This window comes from Camelus bactrianus, chromosome 3 (assembly GCF_048773025.1).
Source record: "Camelus bactrianus isolate YW-2024 breed Bactrian camel chromosome 3, ASM4877302v1, whole genome shotgun sequence".
In the NCBI taxonomy this organism is placed as follows: Eukaryota; Metazoa; Chordata; class Mammalia; order Artiodactyla; family Camelidae; genus Camelus; species Camelus bactrianus.
This window is the reverse complement of record NC_133541.1, coordinates 43,093,019-43,117,339: the sequence shown is the minus strand read 5'-3', so window position 1 is coordinate 43,117,339 and position 24,321 is coordinate 43,093,019. Positions and strand designations below refer to the sequence as shown.

Genomic DNA, 24,321 nt, shown 5'->3' with positions numbered 1-24,321 from the left:
CATCTCTATATGCCAGCACCTAGTACGGTGTCAGGGATATAGCAAATGCTCAGTAAACGTCTGATGCACTGAACAGAGCAATAATGTGATTATGACTTCTAAGAGTGGAAAGCAGACTTTTAGAAAAGGTGAAAAAGAGGTCAAAGACACAACAATCTTTTTGGAAGTAAAGGAATTTATATTACAGTAAAGAGAGAAATACCTATAAAAGATACTACAGAAGTAAACAAGAGGCTGAAATAACTGAAAAAAATGAATGAATAAATGAATGAACAGTTCACATAGTATCTTCGACTACTTCGAAATGGGGCATATTGGGCCAACCAAATTTAACAGTGCCTTTTAATGGAATATCTAATACCCTTCGTTCTAATCCTGAACTCTCAATCACTTGGCTAATCCTCAGACACATCATTCATTCACTCGTTCATTCATTCAAATATTTATGAACAACTATAAATGCCAGACATTATTCCAGGCATTTCAGATACATAATGAACTAAGACAAAAAAATTCCTGCCCTTATGGAGAGTATATTCTAGTAGGTGGAGACAGAGAAATAATTGTGTAAATTACATACTATGTAAGAAGGCAGGATACAGTGCCAGGAGCCAGCTGTGAGAGAAGTCCTATCCAATAAACCTGAATATTTGTGTATCACTAGAAGTTTTTAGTAAAATGTCACTGGTAGTCTCCAATAAGTCTTTGGCCTGTTTGGTATACATCAGAGTTCCCCATGACTGAACAATACTAACAGGGAATGTTAAGGAGCTTATCCTAAACTACAGTGACCCCCATCAAGGTGGTGCCAGCAGTGAGGCCCCAACTAGTGTCACCACCACCCTCTTTGACATCTGTTTAGCTGAAAGAAAAAAAAATACACACCTGTATAAAAACTACTAAAGAAGAGCAATTATGCTTATTGGTTTCAAAGTTCCTTCTCTGATGTTAAAGAAATAGGAAGGAAAAGCTGTAAGCTTGATTTTGAGCAAGATACTCTTTACCAGATGGAAGTAATAGCATAGACTATAACTGATCAAATTTTAATCAAAACCTTTTGCCAACTGTTAAGGAACCATCAGTCCTCTCCAAATATAAGCATCTCTGATCAGTAGTTTCCAATAACTGGTCCAAGATATCATGTAACTTGTCTTAGAAGAATCTCATTCTTTTTGTGAGAGTTTAGCCTAAGGAGTCACTGCATTTATAAACATTCATTCATTAAAATATGTATAAGCTGTATGCCCAGCAGTGCCCTCAAAATCAGGAACTGTTCCACATTTTATCACTAAATTCATGCTTTGAATCATTAAAATAATTTTCTATCACCTTGGAGCCATCCGTGTCAGCTCTCTAAACAGTAAGTTTATCTAATTTAAGCATTTTGCTTTACTGATCAAGAAACTGTGTCCCAAAAAGGTTAAAGGGATAAACTGTGACTTCTTGAGGGTCACAGGCTCGTTAGTGACATTTCTGGGAACCTGGAATTCAAGTCTCTTATCCCAACCCAATACTCTCTATCGACCACCACATTGTTCCTTTTGATCACAGTGCTGTCCACTGACACCAAATGAAATTAACTGATTTTTGCTTTTATCTTTAGACATGAGAAGCAAAATACCAAGACCACAGCTTATCTTCCTGATAAATTTTACTACAGCAAAACTGGGCTTTGAGGGATTTGGGGAGTCATCAAAATAGAGATAGTAGTTGAAGTCATCAGGGATGAAACCCTTCAAGGAGAGAAGGCAGAGGCAGAAGAGAGCAGAAGATAATATCCCAGAGTGAAATGAGTATCTACAGTGGTCAGAAAAAAGAGAAAAGTAAACCAAGGAAAGACCGACCAACACACAGAAGGAACATACGGAGACTATTGTGTCAAGAAAATTTCAAGAAGGACAACTAGTCAAAATGACAAATGATAAAAAAGATTCCTTAACACTTCAGAATAAAGAGATCAATGGTGACCTTCACCTTGTCAAATTCAGTGACAGCAGTGGATTCCCAGACTTTAACACATTTGGGGGAAAAAAAACAAGAAGGTGGAGAAAATGTATACAAATAACTTTTTCAAGAAATTTAAGGGAGGTGGAGGGGTATAGCTCAGGGGTCCAGTGTGCTTAGCATGCACAAAGTCCTGGGTTCAATACTCAGTACCTCCATTTAAAAAAAAGAAAACAAAAGAAACTTAAGGGAAATAACAACAGATAAAACTGAAGAGAAATCTAGAACGAAAACAGTGTATTTAAGATGAATGCATTTAAATCCTGATAAGTTAATACCAGTTGAGAGTAAAAATGGAATAACCAAGTGTGATGGACTGAACTACAATTCGTATGTTGGAGCCCTAACCCTCAGTATCTCCAGTCCTGAAGATAAAAATGTTTGAAGATGTGACTAAGTTAAAATGAGGCCATCAGAGTGTCCCCTCATCCAACACAACTGGTGTTCTAATAAGAAAAAGAAACATCAGAGGTTCTAGTGTACAAAGGTACGACCATGTGAAGAGGTAGAAAGAGGGTGGTCACCTGTAACTTAAGGAGAGAGGCCTCCGAGGAAACCAATTCTACCCTAATCTTGGTCTTGGACTTCCAGCCTCCTGAACTGCAAGAAGGTAAATTTCTGTTGTTTATCAAGTCATCCAGTCTCTGCTATTTTGTATGGCAGCCCAAGCAAACTAATACACTGATGAAACACTGTCCTTGAGGAGAAGAAAACTCGGAGCACAATGAGAGATGAACAGATAGAGGCAGACATGTACGCAGGTGAAAGAGGGCAAACAGCAGTGAAGGTCCCACCACATACGGCAACATTATCCAGGAACACACAGGATTATTGGGTTGCCTTCCCATTAGTCAATAAACGTTTGTTGTTGAATGAATACAGAACTGTCATTCAAGAACGCTGCATGAAGTGGGTTTTGCCATTCCCTAAAACACTCTGAAATTAACTGACAGTCCCCATTAGGTGCAGATAGGAAAAGAAAGGAATTGACATCAGTAACACTAAATTAACAGAAGCCTAAGATTAAATACAAACACACACGCATAAAAATATAAGGTTAAAATCTATCTAATCAAACATAGCGCTCTCAAGGTACGAACATTTCTGAAAAAACACATGTATATATCTGGAAATATCTTCAGTATACTTTAACTGCCACATGGCTACAAGGGTTCTTTTGCATCCTGGTTTGATCCTGAATGCAAACACACTCACTATGTCACAAAACCTAAAGATTTTTATATTAATTCCCAAGTAATCTTCAACTACCTGTTTAGAACTATCAATCGTATTGCCACACCAAATTTGTGTTGAGCATTTTCTTCTGCTTTAGGAAGTGTAACTAGGGCAGGCAGCCCAGCTGCCCTGGGGCTATAATACACTGTCACAAACTACTGCTATAATTAAACTGTTCCTACTATTCCCTGTACCCGGGGTTACAGGGGGAAAAAATTCCACAATCCTATCACAACCAACAGGGAGACATTTTCATTCTAATTTCACGGAAATCTTCCTCAGTGATGAAAGATTTAAGAAAAGGTGTCATGAAATGGATGCCTTACATCGTAGAGTCACTCTGCCTTTAACCTGAAGCCTCTGTACTGAATAGAGAAGTATGAAATAATGTGACAGTGAAGGAATGAACTCCCTATCGAAACAAAAAAGAAAAAACATTATGGCTGTAAACTGCTCTTCCTCACTCCCTTCTGAAAAATAATCAAATCTCAAGGGCACTACCGCACTAAAAACTGAGCTCTTTAAATGGGGTGGGGAGGAGGGATGTCAATTGCAATCTTGGCACCAGGAGGCAATCTACCAGTCCTACCTATTTAGTCAAGTCACTCTGAAATACTTCCCTCGTTCACCACTATGTCATGAAAAGATTAAAAAAAAAAAAACGACAAATGCAACGGGCCTCAAAATAGTTTTGCTGAATCACAAATATCCTCAAATATACAGCTGCAGAAGTCGCTGGGCTTGAGCATTGGCGGCCATACCTCAGCAAGTAGGTCCTCTGAAACATGTTAACTTCCTTCATTTGTTCATTAAAGGCAAGCAAGGGTCTAAAGGCTATTTAAAGCACTCACAATAGTGCTATTAGTAGCAATGTCGTGTGTGCAGTAACAATACACTAAGGATAAGCACGTTCTCTGAAAACTGGCACCACCTATCCCCCAAGGGCATATGCACCACCCCGGCCCGCAGCCGGAGCCACAATGAGCACCCTACGTCCTCTTCATCTTGGCACCCAGCCCCTGCCTCCCCGCACCCTGCTTCGTACGTGACCATGCTTCCCGTTCCCGGGCTGACTGGGACAGCCCCGAGCTCCCAGGGGTTCTTAGGGTAATGGAGAGGCAAGCCTGCAGGCCGCCCTCGCCGCGCTACTGCTACCCCTGGCCTCCGGGTAGCCCCACGCTCTTCCCTCGCCTCTCCGGTCTCCGCTGCCCAGCCCACTGCTCCCTTCCTCTCGCGCGCGCACTGTGGCCCTCAGGCCAGGGCCTCACCGTTTGGTTCGGTCCGCAAAGGCCCGGCTCTCCCGCTTCCACGCCCCGACACGAAGCGGCGTCGGTTATCCGGCGCCCCACGCTTCCAGTCCACACGCCGCCGCCTACTGATGCCGAAAGCGGCTTCTAGGAACGCGCCATGTTCAGCGTCGCGGCTCCAAACGACGCGGACGCACGAATACTGCGTCACGGACACCCAGAGCGCGTGGACTCGGCAAAGGAAGAAGGCGATAGGACAACAGCGGAAGAGGTGGGAGGAGCTTTCTCTTCGAAACCAAAGGCGCCGGGTGGCTAAGGCAGCTCTGTACGCTTGCGCAGTATAGAGAGCAGGGAGTCGACGCTGCGCGACCTGTAACCATGGAAACCATAGGTCCGCTCAGCCCCAACTGTGGGAAAATCAACTGTCTCCTGCGTTGATCGAAGCTTAAATCAGAACCATTTTCCCTTTCTTATTCTAGACATCAGCTACCAAACTGCATTGTTTTACGAACCGTCTCGATAGAGAAAAATTTTTAAATAATCCTATTTTTATCAGTCAACCCTCCCACGAATAACTTATTTTGCTGGGAGGTCTAGTCCAGAATGATAGCAAGGGTGGAAAGATTGAAAAGAAATAAATCCACTTTTCTCTGCCTCTGCTACTAGCTAGCTTAGTGATCTAAGTTTTCGCATCTTTAGGAAAAAAAAAGTTGTAAGGAAATAGTTGAGTGTTCATAAGGTGAATAAAAATAATAGGTAACATTCATTAAGCATTTAGAACCTGCCAGACACTGTTCTAAGATCTTGACATGAATCATATATTTTAATCCTCAAAACAACCCTATGAGGTGCTTTTTGTTATGCCCATTTTGCAGATGAAGAAATTAATGCACAGAGTGGTCAAGAAACCTGCCTATATTCACACAGCTACTAAGTAGCAGTTAGGTTTTGAACCAGGCAATCATAAGCCCTGCATTACAAGGATGTTCATCCCACAAGAGCTGTTTTTAAAAGTAAAAACATAAATATCACCTAAACGACCACCAAGAAAGGAATGACGAAAACATGATACATGCATATATAATAAAATACAAATTGGCCATTAAGAATTATGTTGACATGTTAACACGTTCACAATGCCCCAGGAAAAGAGTGGGTTACAAAACAATATGCTCCATGTGGTTCCATTTTTGGAAATAAATATATGTCAAATGTTAACAGGGTTTGTTGGCTGGTATTGTGGGCATGTTTTATTTTCTAATTTATTTTGCTTAATTGTATCTTTTATAATTTTACTGAAAGGTAATACTTCTCAAATTTTAAACATGCAAAGAATCACGTGGCAATCTTGTTAAAATGTAAATGCTGATTCAGCTGGTCTCAGGTGGGACCTGAGATTCTTCATTTCTAATGAGTTTCCAGTTAATGCTGCTCATCCATAGATCACACTTTGTATAACAAAGCATAAGGAATATGCAATAAAGTGAAAAAATTACCTAATTTTAATTGAAATTTTAAAATTGATTTAGAAGGATCTTTTCTATTTGGAACAATGGATTTTTTGGATATCAAAGGAAAGCTGTAACTTAGAAAAACGCACATATACACAAATTCTGCCTACAATTTTAGGACACCAAATTAAGATGCACTAGGAGGTCCTAGCTTCAGCTACTATGAACGTAAAATCTAGTAATATACTTTTTATAATGCAAATGTGTACATCTGTATAAATAATCTCATATTTATTTTGTTATGTCAGCTGCATTTTGTTGCTATATTCTCATATTCTCACGTTTTTTTTGGAGACAAAGACAAATATTAAATTAATTTAAATTAAATCATCATTAGGTCTGTTCAGAATATTTAAAATATAAACATAAATTCAGTGCTGTCCCCAAAAAAACGATTGAAAAGCAAAAAGAGAAAGCAGAAAGTTGAAGAAGCAAATGCTATAATTAAAGAAAAATTAGCTTCCCTCACCCCTGTCTCCAGTAATTTCCAAGAAACAGGTAAATAATAACATGCAACTCCTTTGTTTCCGTAATTATATTATGATAACTAATTTCTTCTATATATCTCCTATGTGCCAGCTACCTTTCTAAGTGTTTTTAAGTGCCTGGCATTGAGCAGTAAACATTTCCTGTAATTTAATTTATTAACCCTCATCACCACCCTATATGGGGTGTATTCTTTCCCTCATTTTACTGATTAGAAGATGATGCTCATATGAATTAAATAATTTCAGATTCTCAAATAGAGGAGCAGATTCAAGTTTAAACATACGGTTTGTAATAGGTAGAATAAAAGATAAACACATCCCAATCCCAAAACCTGTGAATATATTACCTGTTATGACAGAAGGAACTTTGATGATACAATTAAATTAAGAATCTTGAGACAGGAAGATTATTTTGTGGGCCCAATGTATTCACAAGGGTCTTCATAAGAGGGAGACAGGAATGTCTAAGAGAGAGAAGTGACCAAGGAAGTAACGTCAGAGTGACATGGGACCATAAGTCAAGGAGTGCAGGCAGCCTAGGGAAACTGGAAAAGTCAAGGGAATGAATTCTTTCCTACGGTCTCTGGAAGAAACTCAGTCCTGCAGATGATTTTAGACTTCTGACCTTCAGAACTCCAAGTTAATAAATTTGTGTTGTTTTAAGCTATTGGTTGTGGTAATTTTTTACAGCAGCAATATAAAACTAATAAGTGCTCCAAAGTCATAGGCTTTCCAACTTGCTACACTGCATTTGATACTGCAACTTGTGTAAAAATGGGTCTTGGGCATTAGCTGCTTATAAATTAACTCATTAGAAGCTTACCACGTTAAAAAAATAAGTCTTTGAGAAATTAGTTCATCTGCCCTTGGTAATACAATTTTGTAGCGGATTGTTTTGTTCATGATTTTTTTTATTGAGTTACATTTTTTTTTTAAAGTGGAGGTACTGAAGATAGAACCCAGGATCTCATGCATGCTGAGCATGCACTCTTACCACTGAGCTATACCCACCCTATTTACGATTTTCTTTAAATTGAAATAATATAAATGTCTTCGCTAAGAACTGATTACATAAATTATATGTAATTATACTGTTCATACTATGGAATATTCTCCACCTGTTCAAAATGGTGATGTAGATTTATATTCATTAACCTTAAAAGATGTCTATCATATTTAACTAGGTAGGAGCAGGGGGTTAGAAGAGTTTTATACATCCAAAAAGTCTTGGAAAATATCAATATGTTAATGGAAGTAAACTCTGGGTGGTAGGTTTCCCTTTCTAAAATCTTTTGGTATTATCTAAAATTATTTGCTATGTTTAAGTATTATATAATCAAAGAAAATAATAAATAACATTATTTCTAGTTTTGAAAAAGTACTGTAAGAATACCATGTACCTATGTATTTCTTAGGTTCAAACAACCTTTTTTCATATTCTACTGGTAAGAACGAAAACTGATTTAAGTGTTTTAGAATATAACGTATTAATGTATATTCAGAGACTAAAATGTTCATACAGTTTGCCTAACTCCAGTCTTAGAAATCTATACTAGGGAAATAATACAAATTATAGAAAATATTTTTCATGCGTGCAGTAAAATGGGCATGGCTCTATTTTTTACAATGATGGCATAGGAATGATTTAGTAAGCCCTTACACATTCACAAGATGAAATCCTCCATAGCAGCTTTCAGTATTGATTATCAAGATTGCATAATAACAGGAAAAGTGCTTTTTATGTTACTGTATTTTATGGAAAAAACAGCAAATTGTGTGATCTCAACTATGTAAAAATATGTGTTGCTAAAACAATAGGAGAAAAGTGTGTGTCAAAATGTTCACAGAGGTTATCCCAACATATTGCAATTATACGTAAATTTTTCATCTTCTCTTTACTCTCTGTATTTTTCAGAATTTTTGCAAGCTAAGTTTTTGGTTTTGTTATGTCGTTTATAATTTAGTTGTCCTATCTTTGGGGCCCAGGAAATGCATAGAAGAGGAAAATAAAATTAGTTTTACTTAGTATATCTCTGTCATTAATTGTTGCTTTGTACACAATTTATTCTTAAATTTATGGTAAACAAAGATCTAATTTTTTGAACTCCATACTTTAGAATTCACTTGAACCATACATTAGTTTATTAAAAAGTGAAATTGCTTTACACTGTATTTAGAACGGCTCAGCTAGTCTCTTTTGCTTTCCTGCCATTCCATCAGTGATGAGAGTAGTCATTCCTCAGTATCCGCGGGAGATTTATTCCAGGATCCCTCCTGGATACCAAAATCCCCGAACATCCAAATCCCTTACAGAAGATGGCACAATCTACACTGGGCCCTTGGACTACGCCGATGCATAATCCACAGATATCCAGAGCCAAAGGTAACTGACTGTGATGCCAACGTTCAGTTGTTAAGTAGAGACCAGCAGAGGCCACAAGAAATAGGCTGGTGTCCTGCTGTGGCAAGGGTACAGGCTTCCACCCCTACCTCTGATGCCACCTACTTGAAGGACTTTGAGCAATACCTTTAATCTCTATGAGACTAAGTTTCTTAGACTAAGGAAAATAGGGTAATCAAGCTTGCCCTAACAACTTCCCACAGTTTTCTGAAAAATCTAATTGTGTGGAAAGTACTTTGAAACCTATAAAATGCAATATGAAAATATAAGTACAAATATAAAAATATAATACAAAGTAGGCTCTGTGATAACTCACAAATAGAAATCTCAGTGCAATAATTTTTTTGTTGTATTTGGAAAACTTCAAACTGCTTTATTTTGTGACATGATCTATATTACTTTATGGCAATGATGAAAACATTCATCTGACAGATGCTTTTGGAAGGTATCGATTATTATGTATTAGATTTTCACTGACAATTATTAGATAGTCACTGGCAATGCTTAAACTCAGCATGCTGGTATTAAACAGAGATCATAATCTTCTTTTAAAATTAATTTGATTAATTTAAGACAGCATTTTAATGATCAGAAAAAAATTAGAACATTTTTTATAGAAGAATCTTACTCATAGTATTCAAGGTATATTACTTCTTTCAACCAAATTTCATCACATTTTTCTGTTAAGATTAAGACAGCATAGTAGAAATCAAGTCTCTAGGTACTCTGAATTGTCCTGCTTTGTAAAGGAGCACTTCATTTTAGTATTTAGATTTGAATATTGTCACAACAGTAATAATAATAGCTCATTGTTCTAATGAAATTAAACAGCTGGATATTAGTCAGATTTCAATTTGATTTTGTTTTATTTTGTCCAGGTGAATTATATTCCTTTTTCACAGGAACATGGTGTTTCAATTACTGAATCTATGTTAAAAGTGTAAAATTCAAACAATCTTAGTTTTTATGACTTTTGAACACACTGAACGTCTGTGAGGAATTATACTTTATACAGGAAAGTACTCTCAATATTTTATTTTTATTCTTTATTATTTCCCTGGCACATTAAAAATGTTATCATTTCAAGAATGCTGTGAATTTTAATAAGCCTCTTCTACCAAAACAAATGCTATTATAATTCTTTTTCAAGTTATGGTATGTTTTATTGACAACAAAGCATTACAAGAATGGCAATGAATCAACTGTGCACACCCAAACTGAAAAATAATTATTTTTCATAAACAAAGGATATAAATATGAACCAGGGAAGCATAAAATTATTTTTTATAATTATAAAACCATTCACAGCTGCAAAGATAACTCAAATACATTCCAGCATAAGTTTCATGCTCATTTCTTTAATGGAGTTCATATCCCAATATCATCCAATTCCCTAGGACTCATGGATCCAAGATATATACCCAACATTATCTCACTTCTAAATGCTGCCTTGGCACTAAAAGAAAAAAAATTTTTGGATGAAATTTGGCCAGAATAGTAAGTGATCCCAATTATTAGAACAATTTCCATGTGCTGATGAGGGTAGCCCTCCCCATCCTTTTTTACTTCTGAAGAAATTCTTCAACCAATCGTGTTCTTTTAGTGCAGAAAATAGTGAATCCCTACCTTCCATGTGCATCAGAACCTCCTAGACAGTCTGTTAAAAAAATGGAGTTGCTGAAGCCAAATCTTTTTCTGACCCATAATGTTTGGTTTAGAATTTGGGAATATGAATTTTCATTACATGTTGTATTAGTTTGCTGGGGTTGCCATAATAAAATGACTCAGACTGTGTGGCTTAACTGAGAGAAATGTATTTTCTCATAGTTCTGCAGGCTTGAAGCCCAAGATCAAGGTGTCAGCAGGGTAGGCTTCTCCTGAGGCCTCTCTTCTTAGGTTGAGGGTGGCTGCCTTCTGGCTGTGTCCTCATACGGCCTTTCCTCTGTGTATACACTCCCGTGGTGTCTTTTTGTGTCCAAATTTCCTCCTTTCATAAGGACACCAGTCAGACTGGAGTAGGTCACACCCTGAAGACTTCATCTTAACTTAGTTACCTCTTTTAAGGCACTATCTACAAATACAGTCACATTCTGAGGGACTAGAGGTTGTGGCTTCAACATATGAATTTGGGAGGGACACAATCCAGCTCATAACATGTACCCTAATGTTTGTGACACAAGTGACTCAAGGTTCATACGTAGACAAACAATTTGGCCTCTAGGTAAGCTCAATGTGCAAACTCACCTCGATCATTTAGTCTTACGTGGCTTACTATGTGCCCTCTTCCAGGAGGGTCATGCTATTTTAGTCAGAAGAAAATTATCATTTGGGTTCCATCCTTGCTGTCCACCATACTACATAAAAAAGCTTCTCCCACCCACCCTGTTGACCTCTTTCTCCTTGGCTTTATTTTTTTCCTCACACTTATCACCTTGACATAATATCTGTTTTTCCTCACTAGAACGCAAGCACCACTGTTTCACTCATCGCTGTGCCCCCAGTGTGTGGAGCAGTGACCCAGGAAGGTGAGGTGATCGTGCATTCCTTCTGTGAAGTAACAAGCAAGGCCCCCTGCTGAGGAGCTGGGGAGGTGGCAGTGTAGGAGACCTGAGAATTAAGCAGCTTTGAAGATCCCTGAGGGAAAAGGGGAGAGGAAGATTTGAGGGAATTCAAGAGCTGGCCAGGCAGGGATCAGAATTCAGCTAAATGTGAAGCCCATGAATGTCTCCTATCTGCCTTGTTGTGTGACCTCCAGCAGTTCTCACAGCTGGAGAGGAGAAGAGAGAGCAAAATGGTTACCTGAGTTCCTCAGTGACCACCATAGCTCCTTGGCATAACATTTGAGGCCCTTTACGGTAACTCCCTACTTACCTTACCTGTTTATTTGTCGGGTATACTAAGTTTCTTTTTCCTTTTCAAACACTCTTATATCTTGGCTTTGTGGGTGCTGTTCTCTTTCAGTCCCCAAACTTTTGTAGCTAACTTGTTTGTCTTTTCATTCAGCTCAAATATTGTATTTTGAAAGTGTTCCCCAGTTTCCTCAAGTATTAGCCATAGTGCTATGATCATGACTCTTTTAAAGCACAGTCTTTGGAATACAGACCTAGATTAAAGACGTAGCTGTCGCTTACTGTGTGATCTTAGCAAAACATTAAACATTTTTGTTCTTCAGTTTCCTCACCTGTAAATGAACATAAAAATAAGGCCCCATTTTAGAGAACTGTTTGGAATGGTGAAATGAGATAATGGACCTTAAATACCTGGCAAATAATTGATCATCAGATGGTACTATTATTATAATTATTTGCATGTCTGCCTCTCTCGACAGAAGGTTTTTTAAAAGCAGGAATTATGTCATAGTCTTTTTTTTTTTTTTTATTCCTAATATTTGACACAGTGCCTGGCCTGTACATTCTCCAAAATTGTGGAATAAATTAGTGATTAGTGGAATGAAAGAGGTAGTTGAAGACGCAACTAGGGTATATGAATTTTTTCCTGAATTAGAATTACAGCGAAGAACAAGCAAGGCTTGGGAATGCACACAACTGTGCAGGGAAGAGTCAGCTTTGGTAATGACCCCCCTCCCCCAACCCCACCCCCATAAAAAACATGTTTCTTCGAGGAAATAAGGCACATACAGGAACTTTAAAACCTGAGAACCATTACAGTGCCAGGCAAAACAAACATGGACCTTGTATTCATGATACTTACAATCTGATACACTGTCCTATCGTAACACCCAATGCGCACCAATTACATTTACAATTTCCGACTTTTTGTCTAATTCTCTCAATGGAATAAACTTTGAGAAGACCAGTTTCCTATTTAACTTTGAATCTCCAGGCCCAGCACCTGTTTAATACACTGCTGGAGCTCAATATGTAAAGGTTTAGGAAATGAATGTCGTGGCACAGAAGGAAGGGAAGCAACTAGCAGCTCTAGTGGAAACAGACACTTACTTAAAATTACATTCTTGGAGTTCCTTTGCACAACTCAAGCGGCGGAGAACTCACTCCTCCCAAGGAGCAAGCTCCTAGTCCCAAGATCCTGGGATTCTCACCCCATAGTCTGCTGGGAAACAGGAGCGAGGTACGCGACAGAAAGAAACCTTTGGATTTCAGCGATTCCAGAACCTGGCCTGATAAAGCATCGACAGGCCTAATTTCATTAGATAACTTAACCCTCCTCCACTACCTCGAGGTACCACACCAAAACCTACTTAACCTTCTCGGTACCTGTAGGGGCGACAGGCCCCGCCCCTGATTCTAAACTAGCCAATCCAAAACGCCAGAATCGGTAGCGCGGTGTCTTCTGGGATCTGTAGGCTCCCGACGTTAGATTTTTTTCCCCCCCCCCCTCCAGTTTATGACTACAATTCCCGGCGGCCACCGGGCTCCAAGGTCGGCCCTCTTTTTGGGGGCGGACTCCAGAGCGAACCGGGGGGCGGGTCCTCGCCCATCCCCCACGTGGCCAGTAGGGGTGCGGGTGATGCCCGCTGGCGATTACCACGTGTTGCGGTGATTCCGGGCTGTCGTCTTTAGACGTCTCTGACTTCCCCGGCCTGTGGGTCCGCTGCTTGCAGAGATGCCGAAGATCAAGTCAGGGGCGAGCGGCCGCCGGCTCCAGCGTCAACAACAGCGCCGGGAGCTGAAGAGTGCCGGAGGTGGGGACAGCCGGGAGGGAGCTGGGGTGAGGTCGGGTCCAGACTTCCCGCCGGACCCAGCCTGGGAGGCGGACCGCGATCTGGGCCGGGAGCGTGAGACCCGGAGGGCCCGCGCTTCCGGAGCGCTCAAGTCCCGGACTTGCCCGGGCGCCGGCCGCAGGCCCCGCGCGCCGCCTGTGGCTTCCTTTTCAGCGAAGGGGTGGACTTACACTGTGTCAGTCCCGGCTCCGAGAGTGACGTTTGGTGCCTCTCGTAGGCGTAGAAATCGTCCCCCAACTATCCTTTCTTCTCTGGGATGGTCTGATACCTGGTTTTAGTTGGGAAATTAAGGCTATTTTCATGTTCTCTTCCAGGACTCATGTTCAACACGGGGATTGGGCAGCACATTTTGAAAAATCCTCTCATTGTTAACAGCATTATCGATAAGGTGGGTGTGGAAGAGGAGAGAGAGTTGTTGGGTTATTGGTTTTATTCTTAGGAATACCTAAGCAGAGAAAGGATGGCTGACATAAAATAGATGCTGTATAAATACTTGTTGAATGAATTGAAGAATTGTGTAGGAGTCACAAGCTGTCTTCGGTATGATTTGCTTCATTCTGTGGGTCTTGGTTTCTCCAGGCTCCGGATTCTTTTGTCCTTCGGTAGACAGTTACTTCTTAGCTTGACATGTCTGCTTGTTCAATTCCAGATTATTATTCTTCTATTCCCAGCCACTTTTTATGGGCGCCATTTATCAGAGTCAGTTTTTATTTACTCTGGAGCCTCCAAATATGTCTAAACAGACATCTTAGGAAGTTTGTTTCCCAGAGAAACTTGTATGGTACAAGCCGGTGCCACATGTAAACTCTGGAGTGTTCTGTGTAGGTTATTGATGTTCTTTTATTGTTCTGGATGATTAGGGTGCTAGGACATGAGAACAGGTGGTGCACATTACTTTCATGGCTGCTAAGGAAGCATCCTGGGGCTGTAGAAAGAGCATTGCATAGTTAAGGGATCTCATCTTGACTGTGTTATTTGCAAAATGAGGGTTGGGCTAGCTTTTTAACCTTTGGGTTCATGAATTCCTTTGGGCATCTGATGAGAGGTATGGACTCAGAATACTGCAGCTGTGTGCATGCAAACACCCAGTTTTATGTTCAATTTCTGGATACTCCTGCATCCCTGAAACCATACATGGATGTAGAATTAGGAAGTCCTGGTACATACAACGTACTATGATTCTCAGGCAAGATCACAATCTTTACCTTTCTAGTCTGAACTTGCTGATAACAGTTGGTAACAAGATGCTGTTACAATCATTTTGAAGGTAGAAAGCAGAATACCACTCAGAAAGAACTGCTATTCCTGCTTTCCTGACTCCTAAATTTTATGACTCTTAACTATTGTCCCAGGTTAGGAAAGATATTAGATTTTCAGATGCACCTTTGCTGAGATAATTTTGTTAAGCACATAGATCATGAGGAGATCTCCTAAAAATGAAGTCAGAGTAAGATCTTCTAACCGAGCACTTTTGAACAGAAATATTCAGACGTAAATGAAATGATGTGTTCAGATGTGCCTGTAAAGCTGAAGTGTGCTTGCTCATAGGCTGCCTTAAGACCAACTGATGTGGTGCTGGAAGTTGGCCCTGGAACTGGCAATATGACTGTGAAGTTGCTAGAAAAGGCAAAAAAGGTAAAAAGAGGTTTTAGTGTTTGGTATCAGAAAAGACTATTTGAGCAAGCTCAAGTGGTTTACAAATATAAATCTGTTTTAATTAATTGTTTTTGTTTTACAAGTAATTCTTACCCCTTTGCTAGGAACTTAATTTTAGAAAACATGAGCAAAATGGGTGACGGGGTTCAAAAGGTACAAACTTCCAGTTATGAAATAAATAAGTCCTGGGGATCTAATGGACAGCATGGTGACTATAGTTAACAATACTGTATATATTGTATATTCTTTTTTTTTATAGTATTTTTCTTTCCTTTTTTTTTTGTATTGCATATTCTTAAGAGTAGTTCTCAAAAGTTTTCATCACAAGAAAAAAATTTCTAATTGTGTGATAATGGATGTTAACTAGACTTATCTTGCAATATATACAGATATCCAATCATGTACACTTGAAACTAATGCTATGTGTTAATTATATCTCAATTTTTAAAAACGGATTAAAAGAAAAAGAAAATATGGGATATATCAGTCAGGAAAACAGAATCCGTATTAGATATTTCAATAAAGGGAACTTAATATTGGATAATATTGGTGACATGGTTGTGAGGAGACTAAGAGAACAAAATGGAAACACTGAGGTCACCCAAAAATAGAAACTACAATGAGCAGTTACCACCTGTAGGCTCAGGGAAACAAAGTAAGGAGGTTGGAGTTATTGGAAGCTAGAACTTGGGAGGAGGAGACCTGAAGGGCTGGATCACAGGTCTCTGAGATCAGGGTGTCACCTGGCCTCTGGTGGTACCTTCTTTGTCTCTTGGCTGACCCAGTCTCTAATTAAATGGAACCTTTGTTGTCTTCTCTGTTGGAAATAGGCAGCACATTTTAAAGAACTTATTTGAATAGAGTTTAATGAAGAGGCTATTTCCAAAATTGGGAATGTTAAGGGAACCAGTAAGCTTTAGTGAAACACCTAGGGACTAGCAATAGCAGGAAACAGTTACCATCCAAAGGCCTCAAGGGACAACAGGAGGGAACTTTGTTACTGGAGCCCAATAAGAGTGGGAGCCACTGAGGGGAGGGTATAGCTTAAGCGGTAGAGTACCTGCTTAGCATGCAGGAAGTCCTGGGTTCAATCCCCAGTAGCTCCTCTGAGAATAAATAAACCTAATTACTTCTCCCCTCCCCCTGCCAAAATAAAATAAGTAAATAATATAATAAATAAATAAAATATTTTTACTGTTCTCCAAACACTAAAAAAAAAAAAAAAAAAAAAAAAAAGAGTGGGAGCCACTGAGCAGGGGGCATTCATAGCAGAACACAGACGCTGCCAGAGCTTCTGCAAGGCAGGGGCAGGCAGTAGGAAACACGCCCTATGATGCCTTTCAATCCCAGCCAGAAGGCAGAGGGCAATGGAACTGGACTGCATCACCCTACAGGGTACAGAGAAAGCTGGAGAATGGATCCCGGAGCCCAACAGACTAGGCAGCACGTATGTCTACTCTGAAGACCTCGTCTTCCTGAAAGTCAGTAAAGCCTCAGCTTATATTGAATAAAAATGAAGATTTCAGCCTATCTGGCATCCTTTTTCATTTACTTGAGAAGTTATCTATGCTTTGAATTCTGGATCTTAGAGCTGAGAGAAGTGATATACTTATTCTGGGAGCAGTTGCTTTGTATGCTTCTAAGAACATTTACTGTGAAGACATTGTATATTCTTTTCATCATCTGTTGATTTATAAACCATGGAGCCATATGAGCACAAGAATTCTGTCTGTTATTTGGGTAGGACTCTCACACAGTCTGGTTGTCTACTTTTCTGGGTGGTATTTCTGTTGTTCCCTTAACAACATTCCCACATTTCGTAAATAGTCTCTTCATTAAACTCTCTTCAGATAAGTTCTTTAGAATGTGCTGGTAGAATACAGTTGAAGGAATATTGATGGTAGAATTGGGAAGAGAAGTTTAATGCATTTAAATCATGTAAGAGTTACTATTGAGATAACTAAAGATTTATACTCCATACACACACCTACACATTTTTTTTTTTTTAATTTAGGTAATTGCCTGTGAACTTGACCCACGGCTAGTAGCTGAACTTCACAAAAGAGTTCAGGGCACGTGAGTATACATAAAAGAATTAAAGTGCATTTCAGTCTCATGAAACAATATATTTTTTTAATTGCTTTTTTTTCTCATCATCAGACCTCTGGCTAGCAAACTTCAAGTAATGGTGGGTGATGTGTTGAAAACAGATTTGCCATTCTTTGATGCTTGTGTGGCAAACTTGCCTTATCAGGTTTGTTTTAAAATTGCAGAGGCCATTATTCTAAATGTTTCTCTGATGTGTCTTTCCCAGAAATAACCAGTTAATTCTCTTACAGATCTCATCTCCTTTTGTCTTCAAGCTGCTGCTGCACCGACCTTTTTTCAGGTTTGTGCCAAAAAGACCAAAGTTACTGTTAAATCTTAGAAAGATTGACAATTTAGGCCATGAAGACAGATAACCAGTGACTAAAATTAATTCAGTTGAAAAACCACTAGAGAATGTTTCATAGAAAATGCCAATTTGTGTAGAGGTCCCTCTCTCTCTCCCTCTCTCTCTCTCTCTCTTTCTTTCTTTTTCAATTGACAGTTGTTTGAGAGAGGTGTGGTGTAAGTCTTGCTTCTGAGGCCAGGTGGCCTTTCCCTGTTTTCTCATCCTCCTGCCATTAGCGCAGGTCAGACTTGTTATTACCTTGTATGTAGATTCCTACAGTGGCCTCCGAACTGGTTTCTAGTACAATCTGTACCAATGGTTTTCAAACTGCAGTTCAAAAATTCCTTAGTGGGTATAAAATAAAGTGAATCGTGACTCTCTTTTTAAAAAAATGACATGATATAGAATATATCACAGGGCATTCAGTGCATGTGGTCCAGGTGATTATAGTTTCATGAAACTTTTGTTTGAGTTACAGAAACACATGGACATACAGATATTTGTGGCCTTGGTTTCAGTGTCAGATGTCTTTCCTAGTGAGACTTACTGTCAAAAAAGTTGGAGAGTCAAATCCCAGCCTTGAAGATCTCTTCTCCTGTTCAGGAGTCTGCAAAATGCCTCCTGCTTGCTGAATAAACCGTACACATTCCTTAACCTGTTAAATCAGGACGCTGATGTCACAACCTGCCTCAGCTCTTCCAGAAGGGTGTTTGCTACCCCATGAATATAGTTCGGCTACTGAGCCAATTTTGTTTGTTTGGGTTCTGTTTTCTAGATGGGATGATAGACCAGTGCCGATCTGAAGTGCTTTCTTATCTGATCATTGGGGGCTTACATGTGTAAGGGGTTAGAGGTACAGCCATCACACAATGAAAAACAAGGCCAGCCGGATCGTTTTGTAGTGCTAAAGCTCAGGCTGAAAGTGTTCTCCCTCCTAACCAGCTGGACTGATTATCTTTACCCCAGATATTGCTTTGCTCTATTTCCCACCTGAGAAAATTAATTCAAGTTAAAATACATTTATAGTTGAAAATGACCTTTTGATTTATTCCTTTCTACTGTCTTTTCAGATGTGCTATACTTATGTTTCAAAGAGAATTTGCTCTCCGACTGGTTGCAAAACCTGGGGATAAATTATACTGCAGACTCTCAATTAATACACAGCTGTTGGCACGTGTGGACCATCTAATGAAAGTAAGTAACTGTTGTTGAAATAATATGGCTTACCTCATCCTTGAGCATCTAGCTATGCCTTTCTGTGAGGAGAGCATTTTTGATTACTCATTTAAAGTTGTTTTTGAGAGGACTCCTTGAACATTTTCTCATTAACAGGTTGGAAAGAATAACTTCAGACCACCACCCAAGGTGGAATCCAGTGTTGTAAGGATAGAACCTAAGAATCCACCACCACCTATCAATTTTCAGGTGAGGTTAAAATACTAGGTCATTCCATAAAGGAAAAAAAAAAGTCCAAGCTGCGAGATGTGTGCCTATAGTACCAGAAAAATCCTGAGTGTAAACAGGAAAATGTTAATTGTGATACATCCTTGTGGTGGAGTAGATGGAATAATTTTACACATGGTAGTTGAAGACCTCAAAAGAGCATGGAAAACGTCTGCAAAAAATAAAAAAGTTAGAATGCCATTGCACTTTGCTGAATTTAAAGCTGTGGAAAACATGTATCTATTTGAATAAGAAATGGGAAACAAGATAAAATGAAAATAGTTATGTTAGAGTAGTAGTATGGGTCACACTTTTTAATCAAAATTCTAATTTTTGTGATTTAAAAAAAGAAAGCCAGATGACTTGATGTAAAACTTCACAGCAATCACGTTGGATGAAAATGTGTGTGGTGACTGGCGGCAGTGAAATGGTTTGTCAATTACTTCTTCAGCGAGGTTTAGTTAGGTGTATTGTACAGGCTATATTCTAAACCGTATCTTTTTTGAATCATGTTTTTTGAAAATGATACTTAGATTTAAATAAATGCCATGTCCTCTGTTCAGATGTGGAACAAATACGTATTTTTTCTAATTTTTAAAATTGAGGATGCACAAAAGTGGGAAAATCAAGTATACATCTTTACTTTTGCACATGTGTGCCAGCCAGATAAATATTTAGAACATTTTAATCACTCCAGAAAGTTCCTTTCAGTTTTATATATTAAAACAAAATAATATGTAGCAAGTATAGGCAGAGTTTGATATTTTGTAAGAAAATATCCATCTACTGTTTCAGGAATGGGATGGCCTAGTAAGGATCACCTTTGTTAGGAAAAACAAGACGTTGTCTGCTGCATTTAAGTAAGTGTTCACCAATTTATAATGTATAAAAGTTCAGTGCTTCAGATACTATGCTAAGTGCTAGAATTTCATCCTTTTCTTGAACAGATACCCTAGAGCGTAGATGATCCATGTCCAGACACATTTTTATCTTTTTAATTTTGTACTTTGGGGAGAATTTAATGAAGTTTCTAGAGATGGGAATTAGATCATTTGGTTTTTTTGTTGTTTTGTTTTTTTACAAAACGGGCAAAGAACAAAAACTGACCACACATCTGCCTAGTTTTCCCTTGGGAAAATGAGGTGACAATGGACCCCTTCCATACTTTTGAAAAATTCCTGGCATTTTAACATGGGAAAATGTAACAGCAATTTGGGGCCCAAGGTCAAGAGAGGTGAAAGCCATAATGAAAAAAAAAATTTTTTTTTGAGATGATGTTTTGTGGAGAGTGTAGAGTTCTTTAAGAATGTAAGAGATGTTTATTGGGACTTATTTTTAAAAATTAGTCGCTTTTGATTATATCATAACTTTAAATATTCAACACTTTAGTTTCTTAATTTCATCATATGGAATATAGACTTAATCTTAAAGGAAATTATAATCTGATTTGGGCATAATGGTGATATCATTTCTTTATGCTCGTAGGTCAAGTGCAGTACAACAGCTATTGGAAAAAAACTACAGAATTCACTGTTCAGTCCATAATACTGTAAGTAGAAAATGTTCCTGTTGTTTCAATAATTTGTTTTAAAATATCCTATTTCTTATTCTGTTTCACCTATCATCACAAGATTCTTAATTTTACATGACATAGGATCCTTAAAAGATGGTATGTCACATCTAACTAGCACAACTTATTGGACTCTTAACAAGTCAGTGCTGCTGTGTATTTGCGCAACAGATCTGAGCAACCTTGAATACCCCACTCCATCCTCTTTAGCTACTGCAGCTTTTTCAGTCATAAAAAGATTCAGTTGTCATAATTTTTTAGTTTTAGGCATGTGTAACTTACTCAGCTTAAAATAATTGTGACCATTCCTTCTTGCTTGTTGCTTACTAGCTATTCCAAATGTAAGTAGAGGGGACTAATAGAAACAAACTAGTTTTCATTTCTTGACTCAGGTCTTACATGGTTTAATATACCACACTGCTACTTCTATTTTTCTTCTTTATGGATAAAGTCACTGAACATATGCCTACATAGGAAATTTTTAAGCTAGATAAAGAAAAATTTTTGGATGAAAGATGTGAAGTATAAAATACTTAATATTCTTAAGTGTTGGAGAGGCCATCTCTGAGAAAAACTAACTAGCTGGTAAAATAAAATTTGTGCCAAGAAAATGTGTTATTTTTAAAGGAGTTAACAGTTGCTCTAAAATTTAGTTTACAGCTTTATTTTATGTGTTATGAAGTACTTTGTGAAGCCCATAACCATGAGAACTTTCAAAATTTTTAAGAAAAAGGGTGATGCACATGGTTAACTCATTCAGGGTCTTATGAGTATTTGTATGTGCTAAAGATCAACCACTGAACTCATCAGAGATCCAAGTCTTATCTGCACAAATAGGCTTTCCAAAACTACCATGAACAAACAAGGTGACTGTTTTGACTTACTGAATTTAAAAAAAAAGAGTCAATGTGACTTCATTAAAGATATGTTGTTCATTTATTCTGAATCTTATATTGATAGATAATACCAGAAGATTTCAGCATAGCAGATAAAATACAGCAAATCCTAACCAGCACAGGTTTTAGTGACAAACGGGCCCGTTCCATGGACATAGATGACTTCATCAGGTAATTACATTTTTCTTTTCCTACATGTTTACATTTCTTTACTGTGATATCTTCAAATTAAGAGATTTAAAGGCTTTTAAGCGGCATAAGGTGCTACCTGGGAGTTATTGCATAGCACTTCCACGGCATGGAATAGTATTTGGTGTAGAAGATGGAGGCTGGTTAGCTGCAGCAGAATGAACATTTTCTTTAAGAACAGTAGTAAAGAACAGTCCGAGCCTGGAGATAACCTCTGTGGCAATTTGTGCTGCGTTGTGTGTGGTCCTCCCCTCCAGCCCCCTCCCCTAACTCCCATTCATAGTCAGTCTTAATAGTTTGTCTCTAAGTAGCCTGTAAGGTAGAAGAGTCATAATACATATAACTGGGTCTCATTCTTTTCTTCTTTATTGAGAATAGCTATTATCAAATAGATCTTAAGTATGAAATAGTATCGGTTATCTGGTTATCATTTCTAACTGGTTTAGTAATACAGTAACTTGTTTTGTGGTGGATTGAGGCAAGTTCTACATACCTGAACTGAAAGAAGGGTGTCATAATTATCTGGGCAATAAAGACCAAAATTTGTTTTCCTTGAATTAAGCAAGTAAATCTTATGAAAGCAGAATAAGTGTCAATTATTATTCAGGTAATTTTAGGTTAATTATTAACCTGTATTGTTTTTAATCACTGACACTTTGACTTCCTAACTAATAGACCATAAAATTTTGCCTGTTTAGCCAATTCATTTTTAAAGAGGCTGAAGGAAAAAAAGAGAGCAGAATGTTCTAAGTCATTGGTTTGACTTTTCTATGTTAGAAACACAACAGTATGTAATTAAGACAATAGCTGTTTAATCGGCAGGCTAGCAGTACTATTGAGTCTTTAATTAGATGTTAATCCTAGAAGTTGAATAAGTACCCATCTTTTTTAATTTCTTAAGTACCCATCTTCCTTTTTCTGACATCTTAACTCATCTTCATGGTCCCTATGGGTCATCCTGAAAATAATCTCAGGTCTAAATAGAAATGTTTCATCTTATTTTCCTTCATTCTCGTTAACTTTCTTCAAGGTTACTAAACATGCAATTTGCTAACTAGGATCTGATAAGTAGCTAGGTGCCCAGAGAGAAGCAATGTATAAGTATTTAATTTGAACCTCAATAACATTGAGCTCAGAGAGGAAGCATGGACATGTAGCCATTCCTCTCTTCTAATTCCAAATAGCTTCATGTTAATTTACCATGTTGAAATGGAACAAGTTTCGGTGTGTTCTTAGGCCAGAGAGTGTAGGTCTAAGATCATTTTATAGTTAAATTCATCATGCCTTCAGATGTACAGTCTATGACAGAAGAGGCACCAAAATGATGTAGTTTTAATTAATATATCTCTCATAAATTTAATTGAATAAAGTTTCTTTAGTGACTACTGTTATGAGTGAGTGGGCTTGACAGGTTTGCAGATGTGTTTGTGTTTTAGAGTATAGGACTATGTATGCACTATTACATGCTACAAATTAACATTTCAATACCATCCCATTTTGGTTTCTTTTTTCAGATTGCTACATGGATTCAATACAGAAGGTATCCATTTTTCTTAGGTATCTGGAAAAGAATTTTCAAACTCAAGAAAAGAATTACATTCTTAATAATTTGAGAAGATGAATTATGTATGCTTGGACACTTTGTGCTTGACTATTTTTGATTTAGTATTACTAATGCTGTCACCATTTATTACTTTGAATTTTTAAGGTAGTAAGTCTAAGTATCCAAGGTTTTTTTGGTTTTGATTTAATATATAGCAGAGAGCAGGGTCCAATTTATACCTGATAATCTTCAAGTTCAAGAGCCGCAGACACGCACAACTTTACACTTAAAAGTTATCATTTCTAAGTTTATTATATAGAGATGTTATATTTTCTGTTATATATCTGGGAGTACCTTTTTATGCTTTTAACTCTTTAGGCCTTTGTCCTTCAAGTCATAAAAACAGTTAAAATATAAGCATATTTAGTCACATATTCCGCATGCCATTTCTTGTTATTTATGTGTACAGTACAGCAATTGTTTCTTAAAATGTTATTTTGCTTCTCTCAGTCTTTCTGTTTATCCTGTACAGTTATTATCATTGCCTACCCCTTTAGCTATCCTGTATCGTAACGGGCTACATCAGGGTCTGGGTAAGCCTGAGTGTGCTACTGCCACCGTGTGGTTCAGGCATATTACTTCTGGCCATGATTCCTTACCTGTGAAATGAGGATGCTCAACTAGAATGATATGAACTATAAGATTATACAGTTTTCTCTTGGGGAGACAGTGAGAGTTAACAGAATTTCAAAGGGTATTGTAAGTCATAGCTGGCTTGGAAGTTAAAATCTCTGCCCTTCAATTTCAAAACAAACAAAAAATCCCAACCAGCCATTCTGCCATAAATGCAGGTTCCCAGTATTCATATGACTTCTAGAATATTAAAATTTTCAGTACTTTTTCACATACCTGATGAAAAAGCTTAGTTTTAAGCTATTTTTAAAATGTTAGGTTGAGAATTTCAATAATGTCATAAACAAGTCTTAATTAGCTACAATGTT

General features: G+C 38.1%; 2 protein-coding genes across 5 annotated transcripts in view; one reads left to right on the top strand and one right to left on the bottom strand.

The window, feature by feature from the left end:
- Nucleotides 1–13,109, bottom strand: part of IPO11 (importin 11) — a 177,358-nt gene extending 164,249 nt beyond the window's left edge. Inside the window, exon 1 of one of the 3 annotated variants that reach the window (XM_045525079.2) lies at nucleotides 12,847–13,109. The gene's annotated coding sequence lies outside the window, so the exon portion shown is untranslated. Of the gene's footprint in view, nucleotides 1–4,508; nucleotides 4,695–12,846 lie in introns of those variants that run through there. The other 2 variants (XM_045525080.2, XM_010966247.3) reach the window with 2 other exon arrangements.
- A 203-nt stretch (nucleotides 13,110–13,312) lies between these two features.
- DIMT1 (DIM1 rRNA methyltransferase and ribosome maturation factor) lies at nucleotides 13,313–23,754 on the top strand. Of its 2 annotated transcripts, XM_010966248.3 has the most exons (12): nucleotides 13,313–13,550; nucleotides 13,904–13,977; nucleotides 15,138–15,224; nucleotides 17,260–17,321; nucleotides 17,406–17,499; nucleotides 17,585–17,634; nucleotides 18,750–18,873; nucleotides 19,012–19,104; nucleotides 19,918–19,982; nucleotides 20,608–20,671; nucleotides 21,653–21,759; nucleotides 23,292–23,754. In XM_010966248.3, the coding sequence occupies exons 1-12, from the start codon at nucleotides 13,472–13,474 to the stop codon at nucleotides 23,332–23,334; spliced, it is 942 nt and encodes a 313-aa protein (XP_010964550.1). In that variant the 5' UTR covers nucleotides 13,313–13,471; the 3' UTR covers nucleotides 23,335–23,754. The 2 variants fall into 2 exon arrangements, with proteins under 2 accessions (XP_010964550.1, XP_045381039.1); XM_045525083.2 differs by lacking the exons at nucleotides 13,313–13,550; nucleotides 13,904–13,977 and having other exon boundaries at nucleotides 15,163–15,223; nucleotides 17,258–17,321.
- Nucleotides 23,755–24,321: the final 567 nt, after the last annotated feature.

Coding starts and splice junctions, on each gene's coding strand:
- DIMT1 (XM_010966248.3), top strand. CDS start 13,472: ATGCCGAAGATCAAGTCAGGGGCGAGCGGCCGCCGGCTCCAGCGTCAA. Junction 13,551..13,903: donor GGAGCTGAAGAGTGCCGGAG/GTGGGGACAGCC, acceptor GTTCTCTTCCAG/GACTCATGTTCAACACGGGG. Junction 17,500..17,584: donor TGGCAAACTTGCCTTATCAG/GTTTGTTTTAAA, acceptor ATTCTCTTACAG/ATCTCATCTCCTTTTGTCTT.